Source organism: Embiotoca jacksoni, unplaced genomic scaffold (assembly GCF_022577435.1).
Source record: "Embiotoca jacksoni isolate LCO1_2020_lvr unplaced genomic scaffold, fEmbJac1.0.p SCAF_18, whole genome shotgun sequence".
NCBI classification, from domain to species: Eukaryota; Metazoa; Chordata; class Actinopteri; family Embiotocidae; genus Embiotoca; species Embiotoca jacksoni.
In genome coordinates, this window is record NW_027185318.1 from 9675660 (window position 1) to 9693682 (window position 18023).

At 42.3% G+C, this 18023-nt stretch overlaps 1 protein-coding gene across 6 annotated transcripts in view; it reads left to right on the forward strand.

The window, feature by feature from the left end:
* ppp2r3a (protein phosphatase 2, regulatory subunit B'', alpha) overlaps positions 1-18023 on the forward strand; it is a 56887-nt gene that overhangs the window by 34800 nt on the left and 4064 nt on the right. For 4 of the 6 annotated variants that reach the window (XM_069152660.1, XM_069152659.1, XM_069152661.1 and 1 more), the window contains 8 exons: positions 13043-13321; positions 13623-13726; positions 13924-14026; positions 14165-14239; positions 16929-17172; positions 17394-17442; positions 17518-17628; positions 17784-17959. In XM_069152660.1, the coding sequence (XP_069008761.1) occupies positions 13043-13321; positions 13623-13726; positions 13924-14026; positions 14165-14239; positions 16929-17172; positions 17394-17442; positions 17518-17628; positions 17784-17959 (1141 nt within the window). Of the gene's footprint in view, positions 1-10395; positions 11711-13042; positions 13322-13622; positions 13727-13923; positions 14027-14164; positions 14240-16928; positions 17173-17393; positions 17443-17517; positions 17629-17783; positions 17960-18023 lie in introns of those variants that run through there. The other 2 variants (XM_069152664.1, XM_069152663.1) reach the window with 2 other exon arrangements.

Consider the following 18023-nt stretch of genomic DNA (forward strand, 5'->3'; position numbering starts at 1 on the left):
TGCTGTTACTTCATCCATCCTTCTCCTCACCACTCTCCCATTTGTGTGTTTATTTACTGAGCTGTGTAACCTTATGCCCTGCTGATATGTAGGGCACCTATTTATGAGGTTACCATGGTAGCTGCCACAGTGAGAACAGAACTGCGAGCACACAAACACATCATTACACAATCTCCTTCCTCCTCCACCCTCTGTCTGTCTATACATCCTTCTTTCCTCCTCTTTTTTTCCTTGCGTTTCTCTCAGCCTCGACTTCTCTTGACGTTCTTTATTCTTTTCTCTACATTTTTCCTGTTTTTTTTTTTTTTGTGCTCCTGGATCTACTTTTCCTTTTCTTTTGCGTGTCCTTCTTTCACCTGCGGTCAAGGATCCGGTCTGTGTTGACCAACACTTCTCTTCCTGCCCTGTGATTGGCCGCTGTGTTATTTTGGGATGGGTGAATAACAGTTGTTGCTGTGTGGAGGGCAGAGAAACCCAATGAGACGTGCTGATTGGAGCGCAGCAGGCGCGCGGGGTGAGGGTTCAGGGGTGTGGGGGCTGTTGGCACACCAAGTGTTAACGGTATCGTTACCCCTACAACCCCCTCCGCCCCTGGCAGAGCTAGGTGTGAGGGAGGCCTAAATCTGTCCACCCCTCTGTACTATGGCATCCTGCTAACAGACTCACTGTCGCCACAGTGTAAATGGACCTGCGTGTGTGTGTTTGTGTGTTTGTGTGTATGTGTAACAATGTGCATGTTTTTATGTGCATCCAGGCTTTCTTGCATATCCAGGTGCTCATCTATGTGTGCATGTAGAAATGTGTTCATGCATGTGCGTACAGATTAATTTGGATGAGTCCCAGTTGGTGAATGTATGCGTGTTTGACCAAACATGTGTGTCTATGTCTGCTTGTTGGCCCGTGGGTAAGTTGACCCAGTGCTACTGTGGGTCACAGCTGAGTTTAGGAATAGCTCTCTGACACCCAATACCGATTCTGGCGCTCTGAGAATTATGCTAATATTTCTCAGCGCCAACCCCACCCCCCTGCCTCGGTTACACATTAAACCGCCAATCAAACTGTAAACAAGGCAAGCCCCCAGCCCCCCCCCCCCCCACCCCCCCCCCTTCACACGCAAGTGAGCAAATGCACTTGCAGTCTCACACACAACTATGTACACACTCCACCTTGGACATTTGTAATTTCACACGACAATGCCATGTCTGTGACCGGACGTCCTGCTAAGCCCTCTGGGATGACACTGGCCTCCAGCAGTAGCATCCTCCTCTTTGTTTAACACGTGTTTACTGTTGACTCTGCTGCAGACAGCTACTGCTAATACAGGGCTTTCTGCACCTGTCAGAACATACCCATTAATCTCCATGGTGACAGGGAAGCCTGTTGATATGAATCAGAGGCAAGGCCGCAGTCAAACTCAGAGCGAAGAGACGTGGCGGCGGTGATGCTGTGAGTACGTTTCTTCAGGTCAGCGGCCTTCCTCCAGCAACCGGTCTCGCTTTCTTTTCCCCTCTCTCTGTTTTTGGGAAATATAAGAAGAGATATTTGAGAGTTCATTTCCCTGAGCCTAAATTTGACCTGCATGCGTTTGTTTCAGCAGGGTTATGTCAGTACAGCCGATGGTGACATGATTTACAGACGCGTGTACACTCCTGGCTGGAACCATAGTTGCCATTCTGATGGCTTAATTAACCCACTGCTGATTTGAGTGTTTTTGCCAACTGTGTTGCCGGGCGGGAATAGCCACCGATAAGTTCAAGCTTGTTTCAGGATGTGCTGCAGTGTTTCCCGACAGACATTTCGTGAAGTGGTTGGCTTTGCTTCTCCCATTCCTGGGTCTGGACCATAATTGGAAATGCTAAAAAATTATTTTCAAAGATTTGGGTCGAAACTAGCAACACCCTCATTGCCAAACTCAAACATGTCTCTCAGTGGAATTGATTTTCTTCTGTAGCAGCAATGTGACAACACACTGAGAGAGAAAATTGACTTCTTTGTCAAAAAACTAACCATATTTTCTCCTACTGAGACCACAACACATCAGGCTCTTTTCACAGGTCTTGTTGAACCCAATGAAAACTTGCTTGCTCAATCACACACCTCCCAGAATTTGTGACAGAAAAATTGCAGCCAACAGAAACAACATTAAATGGAAAGTCTGCTCATGTAGCTGCGTTATCTGTTTATAATCCATGCAAAGCTTATCGTTGACTGAAAGCAGAGTTAATATAAGTAGAATTAATTTGCGACAATACCAGCCTGTGTAATATACACACAATCAGCATATTCACACCTGAAATAGCAGCATATTATCTCCTCTTAGTCACAAAATGTTCAGGAGATAAAGGGAAATTTAGCATATTTCATCTTATTGTCGAGACAGGACTGTGTGACTTTTCCTTTCCATATTTTTTTAGCCAGCAGTGGAAAGTGAACTGTTGTTCTTTAAGACAGAAACCTGCAAAAGAGACTTGAAAAAGGCTAGAAGAGAAGCGTGGAGATAAAAAGGAAATAACGGGAAGACAGGAGAGCCGAATGAATGGATGTCTGTGTGTGACAGCAGGGGAGAGAAGTTGTTTTTTGTTGTCCGAGTTGTTGGATTGGAGAAAAGAGGAATCCATATGGAGTTGGAAAAGAAGAGGAAAACGCAGATGAGAAAGAGACTCGTGGTGCTGGGGGAAGAGGTGGGGGGGGTCTGGGGGCCCGCAGCCTACAGTTGTTGACTCTGGGTCGGCAGGGGATGACATCATTCCTCGGCTGCTTCCACAGGAAATAAGGTCACAGCAGGAATCTCGGCCAAGTGCGGAAAGACGCCCGTTTCAACCTCGGTGCACAAGCACACAGATGACTGCATTAGACTTATACACACACGCTCACACAATGCACTACAGGACGGAGGCCTGGGTTGCTTTGTGTGTGCGGAGGTTTCTAATTCATACCATCAAGGTTAGCGTAGACGACAGAATGTTCACCACCCGGCCCTTTCACATACAAACGATCACACTCACACTTAGAGCATCTGGGATTCATTAACTTTACACATTTGGCTGAGTGATATTTGTGCACACGCGCACACACGCACACGCACAGCACTTTTTAACTCGTGATGTCATAATTCACCACTCCCAGTGTAAACTTGGATATCATCCAACTGCTGTTTCCAGTGTGATGTGTTCTGTTGGAATGTGTGTACATCAGCACAGATACACACACACACGCGCACACACACACACACACACACACACACGCGCGCGCACACGCACGCACACAAATCGGACTTTTAAGCAGTTGTACTTTTTCATCTGAAAAGTTTCTGGCTCAGTGGGAGTCACTGCTGCGTAACTCTTCGGGCCTCCCTCCCTCTGTGTCTCTATGGAAACTACCACAACATGTTTATAAGCAGTATGTAGGTGGTGGGACTCCCCTACCCCAGAATAATAGCTGTGCGAATGCGATTGGCTAATGGGGACTTCCTCACAGAATCATGGCACCATTGGAGATCAGATGGAGGCTGAATGATTTTCAGGCTTATTTCAGAATACTGACTTGTGTTAATGTGTGTGGGTGTGGCTGGCTGTGAGTACGTGTCTGTGTTTGTGCTTGCGAGTGTGTCTTTGTTTGTGTGTGTGTGTGTGTGTGTGTGTCTTTGTTTCCATGTGAAAGAGTTTGCCAATGTTCCAGAACATCATGACTCGATAGAAGCTTGGGTGTCACCCACCCTCCCCACCCATGTCCTTCCAGTCTACGTATTTATGCCCACCCTCCCCTCTCGCTTTGAACTCACCCCTCATCCAGCTCCACCCAGACTGGGCCGGGGGTTTTCTCCATAATGCTCTCACCAGTTATTGGAAACAAGCATGTTGGGATTTATTCTCTGAAAATATGTGCATGCCTGTGTCCTAAATTCAGAGGCACAGAGGGAATTCAGAGAGAATGGAACACAAGCTGGAGATGAAAAGTATAATAATAGTTTATAAGTTTGTCTGATTCTTTAAGCAACACAATTACACCAAAAACTGATATGTGAAGCTGTTGTTCGCTCTATGAGAAGGGTTTTCATCATACAAACCTCTCGCTGTGTCAGTCAAGGTCATTTCATTCTTTCTGGCCCTGAATAAAATAAGATGAGGGAGCTGAAGCAGAGAAGTTCAAAGGCAGCAGAAAGCAGCATCCTACGTCAGGTGCATGCTCACCTGTGAGGCTTGACTGATGGATAGTTAAGACGGAGTAACAAGCGGAAAGCTGCTTCCCCCTAGCGACACCCAGGCCGGACTAACACTGCGACGGCTTGCTGGTTGAAATTAAGAGGATCTTTAGCTCCATCTACAGAATGATCTGTGAACCAGCATGAGCGGTTCAGGATTTAAATCAGGAAAAGTTTCATTTCACAAACCGTTTTTATGTGTTCCTCTATTTCTTAAGCTATTTGTATTGCGTTTAATGTTTTTTCTTTTTTTTTAAACAAAGTACAGGAAAAAAACTGCTCTGTGTTGGAACAATGACACAATCTGCTAGGATTGTGACATTATAATGAAATGGCTGTTGGAAGGAAAGGGTGTTGCAATATTTTTGTTCTACAGGTCTCGTGAGGCTTCTGTCTTTTGTCGTATGGTGGAAGAATATAGTTTAATGGTAAAATATTGCTTTTACTATTTTTTTGTTTAGTGCTTTCCCATGATGTGTAGAGCAGGATGAGTCACATGTATTTCCAACTTTTATTGCACATGCTTTAATGTGTTGTGACTCTTTTCTTCTTTTTTCTTTTAAACAAAGATTTGTCATTAATATTGCAAGACTGCAGAAAAAGAGGCAAAGCTCTGTGCAGTGACCACTTATTAATGCTGAATTAACTCTGCCTGCCCACATTCCTGTCTATCTTTACTCCTCTATTTGAAAAAAAAGAGAGGAAACAGAAGCTGATCTGCTCTGTTGGCTGTTTGAAGTCTCTTACTGCACTCTAGTGACAGCTCGCTCACTGCAGCCCCGGGCGGAGGCCCGACACTATTGCTGATGTAGGGATTAGCTCACTTACTCTAAATCTCAATATAGCCATGGGAAAGGAAATGCAAAACCTTTCATGATAGCCAGCCATATGTATAAATATAAAATGCCAACGAAGGCATCGGGTTTGTTGTTATTAAACATTGGTTGTTGACAGGCTGCTGTTTCACGTGAAGGAGAAGATTCACTTGGCAGTTTTTTGGGCGATGTGGATATAATTTCTATAACATTTCTTTCCTGGCATTAAACTGCCCCTCCTGTCATTTTTGAAGCATCTTAAAATTTCAACCAAATGTTTTCTATTTCTGTATGCCATGATTCAGAATGACATGCAGTTTCTAGTTAACGTGGTATTATTGTGTTTGCCGGGAAGTATTCAAAAGTAAATTGCAAAACAGTAAAACTGCAGCGAAAGTGTTTCTTGGCACCATTTTAGTGTTAATTGACTTTTTATTTATTGTGTAATACACCCGTCAGTCCGCTAGAGAATACCAGGACTTTTACCTGGAGACCAGGGTTTGACTGTTAGAAAGCGACACAGATTTCTTCAGTGAAATCTTTTCCCTAGCCCAAACCAAGTGCTTTTGGTGCTTTAACTGAACCACGTGGTTTGTCATGCTGAGGTAAGCCATAACAGAAAGTAGCTTTTGAAGTCTTTAGTGAAAGCTACTCAGTAATAAAACACAATACAAATAGAAACCAAAGACAAGAGTTACATCAAAGCAATGTAAAAAAAAAAAAAATATATACATATATATTGTCCAGTATAAACAGAATTAATTCACAAATTAGAAGCACTCTCTTATGGCAGTAAGAAACAAAATGAAACACCAGTAAAAGAGCAATATTAAAGGAATTTCAATTCATTTCAATTTGCCAAAACTAATACATACTCAGAATAACCAAACACAATGGGGGACAGAAAACAAAATGCACTTTTTGGTGTACAGAGGGTGATTTCAGACAGCTCAAATCTCAAGAAATGCATGTTTATATAATACAAATATCCTTTTTCAAAATTCTATTTTTCAAAAAAAGCTGGACTGTCAGCTGCCATTGTGATTTAGTATTTAATGTTCTGATTTCAGGACAGTCTCTGCCTCCTCTCAGTCAGTTACAGCATCTGTGTTTTTAACTGCTCCCATGTTGTCCTCCGCTGATTCGGATGTGAGGTAGACCGTGGCCAGTACTGATTCACTTCATCTATCACGGAAGCAGCACTTGAACTCTGCTCATTCCTTCCAAGTTAAGAGACGAGGTTCCCGGAGGTAGCTGTGTGTGTGTGTGTGTGTGTGTGTGTGTGTGTGTGTGTGTGTGTGTGTGTGTGTGTGTGTGTGTGTGTGTGTGTGTCCTTCTTGAGAGGAAGTGAGACCGAGAATGAAGAATAGAGCAGCGATGTTAACTGTGCTTCCCGCTGTTTGCACGGTAGCCCTGGGAGCATTCCTCCCACCACTCATTCCAGGGAAAGGGTTATCGCCATGGAGATGGCATTTGGTCGGCCCGGTCTAAAGTGAGTGTGTGTATAATTGCATGGATGGGGAGGGGTAGTGGCTTGTTTCATGTGATATCAGGTTCAAGTTTAAACTTTACTTGTCCCAATGGGCAGTTGGTTTCACTGCAAGTATTAAAAATAACATGACATAAAAGGATGACATGCATCACAACAGACACTTGCCATTGCAGGAATGATTATTGGAAATAAAATATTCATAAGCCTACATGGTTGAAAATAAGATGTGTGTGAATAAAGACATAGTTTTAATATTCAGTGTAAAGCTGTACAGCTATAAATAGATAACTTATACAAAATATTTTCAAAAAGTGGAACACTATTTGGAACAGGTTTAAATATGGTTAAGAAATCCAATTTAATGACTTATTATAATAGGTTATTAGCATCTTTTCTAATGGTGTGTGTGTGTGTGTGTGTGTGTGTGTGTGTGTGTGTGTGTGTGTGTGTGTGTGTGTGTGTGTGTGAGTGAGTGAGAAGTCTGCCCAGTGCCTGACGCTGAAATAAACATGAAATCGGTGACTATATTTACGCAGATAATTTTACACGGCAGCAGACAGACAGCTTCACAGAGCAGGTGTGTGTGTTTCGGAACTTGTTATGTTCACACTATTCAACTCCTCTGGAAGACTGGAAGAAGCAGTTCCTGTTCAGTGACTCCATCAAGACACCCAGGCACACCCACACATGGCCACACACACACACACACTCGAATAAACGATACGCCCCGACAACTTAGACACATGTATCAATGCATGTGCACTAATTAAAGCCTTGAGGAGAGCATGGCCGCATGTCAAGTGTGTATTTAACAGTTGGGTAAAGGCAGCAGATGTTGTTGGACAGCTGACCCTGTGTGCTCTCCCATCATGTGTTTATTTGATCAATACCGTGAAGGCTGCTGACTCGCCTGTTTTCACAGCAGTGGGGTTGGATTAGATCGGAGTGGTGGGCGGAGGAAAGCGCTTGCAGACGTAACATTCAGCAAACACACGTGCACACACACGCGCACACACACACACACACACACACACACACACACACACACACACCTGTTACTCTGCTTCTCGTCCCTCTTAAACTTCCATCAGCCTTTCTGTTCTCCCTTCCATCGTCCTCTTATTATGTCTCTTGCCGCGTCTCTCTGCGATCAGCATCTTAAAGCAATTTTTGGTTTGGGGGGAAAATTATAATGTTGCTCAACAACACGAGGCCATTTGCATTTATTTTATTCATACAATTTACAATGTTATTCACATATTGGGTTTTCGAATTACAGCTGATAAAATGCAGCCCTGATTTTTATGGAACGAATTTCTTTTAAATTTGGGAGAAACATTCTCTTGGACTCAAAGATGAACTGATTAATTCAAGAATGCATACCCTAATTATAAGAATATTTCACACAAAAAAAACCAACAACCTTAACATATAATCACCTTAGCAAATTGATAGAGTAACATTTGCATTTATTCGTGTGTTTCTGGTGACGGCAATAGTTTCTAAATGCACCTCTATGCTGTTTGTTGTTTGTTGGTGTGCAGATACAATATTTTCTCAGCATATTTTGCTGAAAACAGCTGCTTGTTCTGATGTGATGGACATGGGGCTAAATGACACGGTTAGGCTGAACCAAACTGTAAAGCTGTGGTCCAATAAACAAAACAATGAGCTAAAAGATGCTAAAGCACTACAAGGTTGTATTATTTTGGGGTTTCTCACTATAATAGACCCCTTTCTCTTTAAAAAAAAAAATACACAACTTAAATTGGAAATTTGGTTATCATATCACATTGTTATATTTTGTTAAAGCTGAGTAACTATTAAACTCAACTAAAATTGAAGTTTGTTACAATTTAATTCTAATCTCTCCATGCTGCTGCATTACTGCTGATCTTATGTATCGCTCTCATCGGGAACAGTTCGTCCCAGTGGATATTTTCATGTCACCCGAGCAGACAACATATTGTAGAAACGCATGTCGGGGTCTTTAAATTGGCTGGCTAAATTATTTTTCTTGCACCAGTGTTTAGTTTAAATGGCAAATATTTGAAAAGGTGGAGGGAGGCTTTAACACTCAAGATGGAGTGACAGGTCTTAGGACCACGCGGAGCAATTTCAGACAGGGCCGGGTTACACCACGCCGACTGTCAGTCAGACAGGAAAAGAGCACACAGCTGCCCACTGGCATCTGTTCCCTGGCTCCCTTTACACACTCGCATACACACACATATCTCTTTATACAGAGATTTATGATATCACAAGTGCGTTGTTAGACTTAATGAGGTAGTGCAGAGGAGGTGGTGGGAACTAACATTCAGGGATCACACCGAGAGAAGTAGAGATGAAAGGATAGAATGAGGAGAAGAAGAAAGGGAGGGGTGAGATGATAGACTGGTGAGAATCTAGTGAACATTGGCTGATAGACACGAGATAGTGATTGTATAATGTTTCCCTCTGCAGCACAGAGGTGAGAAGTGGCTAGAAAGAAAACAATGTGAGTGTGTGTGTGTGTGTGTGTGTGTGGGATTGGTATGTGACCTTGGCTTCAGTACAGAGTCCAGTTGTTCCAAAGAATTCAGTAGGGCACACAGGGAGCTGAGAGGTGCAACCCTAAAACACAAGGTGACTCACTTATTTTTTTCTGAAAAGCCGTTCACACGCTTGCAAATGTACTGAACTTTTCTGTGTCCGGTGCGAGAGATCCCGGAGTTATTCAGCTATGACTCACACACAGTGCTGGCAATGATTCAGTCAAAGTGATGAAATGCACTGAAACATGGGTCACCACAAGAGTAAGGCCTCCAATGGAAGAAACATCATAAAAATACAGAAAAGCAAGAGTAGAATCAGATTAACAAGAACACATTTATAGTATAGAATAAAACACTGGGGCCGGCATGAAAGCAACATACTGTCGTGCTCATGTGGGAAAAGTTTTTCAAGATATGGATAAATGGATTTCCTTACTTCTTGAGAAGTTTCCATCCAAGAGCAGCGATGCATTTTTGCCTTTTGTAAATAGTTACAGTAGAAACAGACAGGAAATGCAGAGAAGGAGAGAAGAGGGATGACGTGCAGTAAACCACTCTTTATATTGATGTAGTTCTACTTAGATGTATCCTTCTGTTTTATATGTTACCATACTCATGGAGCCCAATATAGCACTAGAGGGCACTAGATTGTCCCTCTGTGCTGCTCTGAAACACAAGTAGTGGAATCTGTCTTTTTCTGATTGAGAAATTTCACGGTTTCCTTGTTCTTTGACATTCAGTGGCAATCAGGATAAATGCAGAGTATGCAGATATTTAGTGTAATGTCTTCAATCTTGAAGGGATTTTAGCTGAACAGGTTTCTAATAGGTCACGGATGTATGTCCTGAGGGATCCCCTCTCTGTGCTTTGGCTTGGCAAAGCTGGGAGAAATGGCAGAAATGGATTCTGTACTGTTCATACTCTATTTATAGGCTACTCACTATCAATGAACTATTACCATATATGCAAAATGTATCATGTTTGCATTTTTAATTCAAGAATTAGACTGCAACTATGCTATATTTTTGTTTTACATGTCATTATCGGAAGCATCAGGAAATAAACCTAAATCACACTGAAGAGTTCTTTGACAGGTGTGACTGAAGAGTAGGGCTAAAATGATTCGATGTTTGATCAAATGACAGAAAATAACGTTGCCGATAATTAAATTCCTGGCATTTCATAATAAACTGAATAGTTTTTGGTTAGTGATGGTTATTGGATAATGTCGGAGCAGAAATTATTAGTCGAACAATAGACAAATAATCTGCAACTAAACAATCCCTGATTTCTACTTCTCAAATGTTTGTGAAGTTGCTACTTATTTTATGTTTCTTTTATGTCATAGTAAATGTATTTATTTCATGGTTTCCGAGAGTTAGTGGGGCAAAGACATCTCCTTAGATGACAGAATATTGTGTTTCGTTGCACCCTGAGATTGGATTGATGATTATTTTATAACAGCTGAATGAATTATTTAAAAATTAATCATTAACAATAATAATTGTTAGTTTCTGCTCTAATCAAGGGTCACAGTCATTCATTTGAAAGAGTTTAATGTCCAACAGGGAATGCTGCTTTAAGTCTCTTAAATAGTGCAGTGGAAATACTCTGTCAACAGATATAACAACAGGTGCTTTGCCCGCTGATTCATCACTCCATCCCAAATTACCTCTATGAAAATATTTCTGCTTACTTGTCTTCTCCACTCACTCTGAAGGAGCAGCTGAAGCTTCCTGTCTGCAGTAAAATGATTTCAGAGTCACTTTGAGTTGTAACTTCCCACTGGCTAACTTTAGTCAAAGGCAGGAACCGAGGAGCGCGAAGATCCTGCAAAACACTACAAACAGATATGCACCATGGTGGCACCCCCTCCCCACCCACCAACCTAATGCTCAGGACAGCCGGTTTGCTGTGTGCGTGTGCGTGTGCGTGTATTGCCAGACCCCGGCATGGCTCATGTTACTCAGTGCAGTTTGTCAGAGCTCAGCTTGGAGCAGCAGGCACCACTGAGGCTACACCAAATACATACATCCAGAGCTGACAGGGGGAACACCGGAGGCTTGCTTCCCCAGAGAGAAGCTGTAGTTTGGGATTGCGATTGGCCATAAAACAGCCCGATACCATGGTTGTGCCTCCCGTCCTGCAATGTAGCACGGGACGCCTAAGGAACATCTCTTTACACCGTCACACTGCTGGATTACTTCTGCTCGGGACACAGCTTTGGGAGCCTGTGTGGAGTTTGGACGAGATCGAATTTGCGAGTGTGAATGATTGCCAAAGGACATTTCGCATGTAATCACACACATGCTGGATATTCCTTTGCTTTCCTGAGGTGTTTTGTCGTTTTTTTGGTCACTGGATTTCTTAGCAGTTCAATAGGCTTCTTTATTACCGTCCAGCCTTTTTTCCTTATACTGGTTGTTTGATTGCTGGGCAAGCTGGTCCATCCGTAGTCGTCGTGTCAGTAGCCGCATCGGTGGCCGTGTCGGGTGGGGGATTGCGAGTCTCGTCCCCCACCATGATGATCAAGGAGACTACGTTACGGCGGGACCCTGACCTGAGGGGGGAGCTGGCCTTTCTGGCCAGGGGGTGTGACTTTGTCCTCCCCTCACGCTTCAAGAAGAGACTCAAGTCCTTCCAGCAGCAGCAGCAGCAGCAGCAGCAGGTCAGTCAGTTCAGCAGGCAGGGTGGACAAGGTGCAAGAAAAATGCAAACTAATGAGAAATATGGAAAAAGTTATGTCCACAAATATATTGTATATTACAATACATTTCTATTACACGCATACAGTAGATGCGTCTTGTTGCTCCTATACACAGAGCGACATGCCAGGAACGACAACCTATTCTGAGGCGGATACCAGCAGGGTATTAATAGGGCAGGAGGTGCAGGAATAGAGTGATAGAATGAACGCTGAGAAGGAGAGGTCTGCTCCAGCTGTCCTGCTCAATACACACAGAATGGAGGCCCGAGAGAAGACACAAGGGAGCTCCTCCTGGAACATGCCGGCTTTTCATTTGAGCAACAGTGTTGGTTAATTTCTGGTTTCGAGTATTCACTTCGTGTGAAATCTGTAACTTGAACTACAGAAAACGGGTTCTTGTATCATGTCACCTCACCTTGTTATTCATGGAGTGTGAAATTGGTGTCTTCCAATTTAGACCATGAGTATGTTGGTAATGAAAATCCTTCTTTTTTTTTTTTGCCCTTTTTTAATTCATAAAGTTTGGTGACTTGTGTTGCTCATTGAAATTCTTAATTGACGTGCATATGCAGAAGATATATTTTAGAGCTGTAAGGACATGATAAAACCATCATAAATAAATGCTCTAATCATCAGTCAAGGTACCAGACATGGTGATCCTTTATGCCCATTATAGTCTTGACTCCTGCAGTCTTGTGCCACCTGGGACTTTCCTTGCCACCAGTTTGAATAAAAATGCTGGCAGTTTTGTACCTGTCTGGCTGATTTAGTGACTAACAGATTGTAAAACAGGTCTCTCGTTGTTTGTACATATGTTTATGACTCACTGGGACTTTCCAGCACATCCCCTACATGGATAATCTATCTCACAAAAGTGAAGTTGAATCTTGTTTGCAGCTCAGGGGAAAGTTACTTCTGAAAGTAATAAAATTCTTAATTGTGAACCTATTTGCTTACAGTGAAAATGCATATAAAGTTAGAAAAGCAGGGGTAAGTTTGACCAAAAAAAAGCACTAAAAAGCCAAAATAGGAGATATGCTTTTATATTGTCAGTTGTTCTAAATAATAATTAGAAAAAATTTTGTATTTTAGTGATTTGAAAAAATGGCCACATCTCACCTAGACGAGACCATTAACATGTCAGTGTTGCAGGGGAATTTCACTTTAAAAATTAAACCAGCTATAGTTTACGAGAAACGGAAATATGAGGAGTAAAGTTACCACTACAAACGGGTAATCAACCCTGTCCATCCTTGTCCATTCCCACAAATGATCTCCCTTCTCTCTTTTCAGGTCCAGTCCAAACCAGAAAAGAAACCAGGAACACCTCCACCAGCTCCTGCCACATCCACACCAGTCCCTACTCCACGGTCACCCAGCCCTCCTCCAGCTCCAGTCATAGTCACCCCTCCTCCTCCTGCCATTAACATTCCCAGGTTCTACTACCCCCGTGGGCTCCCTGCCCTGGGCCCAGCTGCCAGCCACGATGTGGCCATCACTGCCATCGAGACAGCCTTCACCGAGTTCGAGGAGGAGAAGGCTGACATTTATGAAATGGGAAAGATCGCGAAGGTCAGCAGTTTAAAAACAAACTCCCTTTTACTTCTGTTTTTCATTTGAATGATATTAACATTTAAGAATTAAAATGAGGAAAAGATTAGCAGCAATATTTGACGTTATTTTCAATGTTTTCATATTTTACCTTGAGATTACCAAACTTCTTGAATCCAATTTTTTTTTTCCAGAAGCATTTTCTTTTTCCCCAGAATTTATTACACGGTTGAAAAAAGACGGTGTGATCATCGATTCTAGGAAAAATAACACGTGTTTTTCAGGTTTAGGTAATTGTAGTGTTACTTGTATTTCTGTTCAGGCATGCGAGTGTCCACTTTACTGGAAGGCCCCCTTGTTCTTCGCAGCAGGTGGTGAGAGGACGGGCTTTGTGTCTGTTCACTCCTTCATTGCAACCTGGAGGAAGTAAGACAAACCTCATGTTAATCAAAGTCATCCAAATGTATCACATCTGTAATTAGGCTCTGATATACGTCTCCCCTCTGGTCTCCCCTCTGGTCTCTCCTCTGGTCTCTCCTCTCCTCTCCCCTCCTCTCCTCTCCTCTCCTCTCCTCTCCTCTCCTCTCCTCTCCTCTCCTCTCCTCTCCTCTCTTCTCATGCAGGTGTTTGCACAGTTGTCACGATGATGCATCAAGGTTTATTTACTTGCTAGCTAAACCTGGCTGTAACTACCTGGAACAGGAAGACTTAATTCCACTTCTGCAGGTAAATGTCTCATCACCACCGATCAACTCAAGCGTTATGCAATTCTGCTCTGTCGTCTGTTTTTACGATGAACTTGCATAAATTATATATATATATTTTTTCTTTTCTTTTTCTTCCTGTTTCTGTTTTTCTGATCAGGACATAGTGGATACACATCCTGGGCTCACATTTCTGAAGGATGCACCTGAATTCCATTCACGCTACATCACAACGGTAAATGGCATGAAAAATGACATCAACTGCCCTTTTTATGTGTTACTGTCAGAGTGTATTTTAGTCTGACTGTCAGACAGTGTGACCTCATAGTTTTTATGGATGTGTTAAAGGTCATAAGTAACACCCAACAACATAAAAGTAAAATAATAAATGTGATGTTATTATGTTATTATCCGTCCCTGCTTATTCGGTGCTGCGGGCAGCAGTCTAAGTCAATCAGGTGTCCTGATCCCTAGCCACTACCTCTTGCTCCTCCTGTGGATCCAGAGTCGTTTCCAGGCCAAAGGGGATATATAATACTTCCAGCATAGTCTGGGTCTGCCCCGTGGTCTTCCACCGGTGGGACGCCCCTGGAATACCTTCCCTAGGTGGCATCCTCAGCTGGCTCGTTTCAACACACAAGGGAGAAGCAGTTCTACCCAAAGGCTCACTACTCTGTCTCTCAGAGCTCACAGTGGAAATTCAATTCTGTCGTGTCAATCTGTGATCCAGTTCTTTTGATCACTACCTCGAGCGCATGACCACAAGGGAGGAACATAGGAACAAAGATCAACAGGTGCAAAGTGGATAAACATTAAATTAAATTTAAAAAAAAAAAAATGTATTTGTATAAAATGTACTTCCCTTTTTCATCACAAAATAAAATGGAAGTTAGTTGTGTTAACCATGAATGATAAAATGTTTTAAAAATGTGACACTGGTGTGGTAGAAAGTAACCAAAAACATCCAATCGAGTGGACTACAGCACTTTTCACTTTTATACAACTTCCATCTTTTATACTTTTATTTGTACCTTTTATGGCACTACATATACTGTATCTGACAACTTTTGTTACCAGTTTCTTTACAAATGACAGAATTTTCATGCAAAACATTTGTCCAACACAAAATTATATTTATATATTAATAGATCAGGAAAATTAAATAATATAACAAAGTAGTTTTACCTAGAATTGTACAAATGAATTTAGGTTCACTTTTTTACTTATTTTGGCTGGAATTTTACACATTTTTCCACTATAGTATCACTACTTTTTCTTCCACCACTGAAAAGCATCAAATAGTCAAAACCATCACAATCATATCAATATTTGATATCAATACCCTCCACCTTTTGTTGTCAGCAAAACGACTTCTGTGTGCATCAGCTGTTTAACATTAGCAGGGGAGAGAGTGCATGTGTGATTGTGGACCGGCACAGCTGCAACACGTGCTACAGAAGTTGAGTGCTTCGTAGAAGTGCAGAGAGAAGTCTGTGCTCTGGTGCGTCAGCGCACTGTGACATCACGGAAACACAGTTCAGACCGTCCACATATCCATTTTAAGACGCTTCCCATTCACCGTGGGCCAGCTGACCCGCTACTGTATGAGACATTAGTAGCCACAGGAGGTGCGTGTACCAGGAAATGGTTGCTAATCCGCTCTTGAGCCTAAGTGTTGTGTTTCAGGGGCAGGGTGCCTGGAGCCACTTGTTTCCATTGTATGCTAAAGACGGCCTTACTAAGATTATGAATGAGGATAAAAAAAAATATCGGTTGTAGATGCGCCATGGGGAGCTCACCTTCTTGGCAAGATGAGAAATATGTTTAAAAAAAAAAATCCAGATGACAGGGATTGTGTAGATGTCATGCAAGCTTCTTACTATTTTCAGAGACATCCAGTCTGACAACTTCAGTTTGAGACCTCGCCTTCTGGTTCACCTTTTAGACTCACATTAACCAAATCGACAGATTTAAAACACTCTAGACTCCGGAAAGGTGACATAAACACATACTGTAAGAATCAGGAAGATTTTATATTTCTCTAATATTATACCAGGAGAGGCGAATGTCAACATAATTCTCTGCTGCACTATAAAGGATCATGTGAAGGAAATTGTGGAAATGAGGTGAAGAAGGCAGAGGAGACCATTCTGGGTGACAATGCAGGGCTGTTTATTGGCAGCATCTGGTTCGAGGAGAGAGGCCTCAACGTGTGCCCGTGCCCGGTGGCTAAACCGCTCTGCCTGTACTCTCACAAGGGCGCAGTTATTAAGAACACATTGGTTCCGATACAGATAAGAATGGGTCCTTGGCTTGATACTGCCTAACAGAAAGTCAGACAGGCTGTCCCCAGTGTGAGCACAATCAACACTCATCATGGACAGTTAGTTCATGAGTTCAGGGTGTCCTTTATGAGACCTTTATCCCACATTCAGGGATCAGAGGATTCTCAAAGTACGTCAGGCCTGAACAATAGAGTTCCCTTGACAGATCGGACTTATTCAGTGAATTTACTTTACCCATAAAATGTCCGAAATTGTGAAATATATCCATCATAATTGAATTACCTCTACAGTGATGTATTTAGACTGCTTGTTTAGTGCAAACAACAGTTCAAACCCCAAAGGTATTCAGTTTATTATCAGATCACAAGACAAAGGAAGGCATCAAATTTCCAATATTGCAACATTTTGTATGAGAAATAACTTAAAAGATTAACTGTGAAAATAAGTTTGTATTAGTCAGTGATGATCATCCACTCGCTTAAACTATTGAGTAAATGTTTTTACTCCAGTCTTGTGACGGTATTTCATAGAATTTCAAAATATTTAATCTTATAATTCAATTTAACTCTTCATCTCTTCCTGTTGTGAAATGAATTCACTCATCCTAATTAAAAGCATTTCACCACTCTTTAATTACAGGTGATCCAGCGGATATTCTACGTGGTGAACCGTTCATGGACAGGCCGCGTCACCATGCTGGAGCTGCGCAGGAGCAACTTCCTGCAGACTCTGGCGCTGCTGGAGGAAGAAGACGACATCAACCAGATCACTGACTACTTCTCCTACGAGCACTTCTACGTCATCTACTGCAAGTTCTGGGAGCTGGACACTGACCACGACCTCTACATTAACCCCAAAGACCTGGCGAGATACAACGACCACGGTGAGAACAGCTCACAAACAACTGAAACGTGTCAAGAAAGATATCAGTCATTGAGGCAACAAGAACTCTTTGTTCTAATCGCAACACTTTTCTGTCTTAAAATTTAACTCTCGAAATCAGTACTTACTCAAAGTGACTGTAATGTATATATTATGGTTTATAACCGTATTCATTTGGTTCTACGTGTGAGTGCTAAATTCTCTAATTCTTTTTTCTGACAGCATCCTCAAACAGAATCATTGAGAGATTGTTTTCAGGTGCCGTTACTCGGTAAGTGGAAACACGTATGCAGAAACGCAGAGAAGCTGATTACTTCACCATAATGGCAGCGCTGAGTGTGAATAGCTCTGTCGCTCCTGTTTCCAGGGGTAACGCTGTGCAGAGGGAAGGCAGGATGAGCTACGCCGAGTTTGTCTGGTTCCTCATATCTGAAGAAGACAAGAAAAATCACACCAGGTAATAAGTAGTTCCTCTGATATGTATGATTAAGCAGCTGTTTGAGCATTTTTCATCACTGCATGTATCTAATGAATATTCAACACTCGCCATTTGCAGCTGCTTTAGTTCCTGAGTTTTTTTTGTAACTCTACATTTGTCGTGTGTCTTTCCAGTATAGAGTACTGGTTCCGCTGCATGGACGTGGATGGGGATGGTGTCCTGTCCATGTTTGAGCTTGAGTATTTCTATGAGGAACAGTGTGAGAGGATGGAAAGGATGGGCATCGAGCCACTGCCCTTCCAGGATTTGCTCTGCCAGATGCTTGACCTGGTCAAACCTGAGAGCTCAGGTTTGTGCTAAAACTACCTTGTCCTTGCAATTTTGTATCTATTTTTATAATTGTGCTGTCTTTT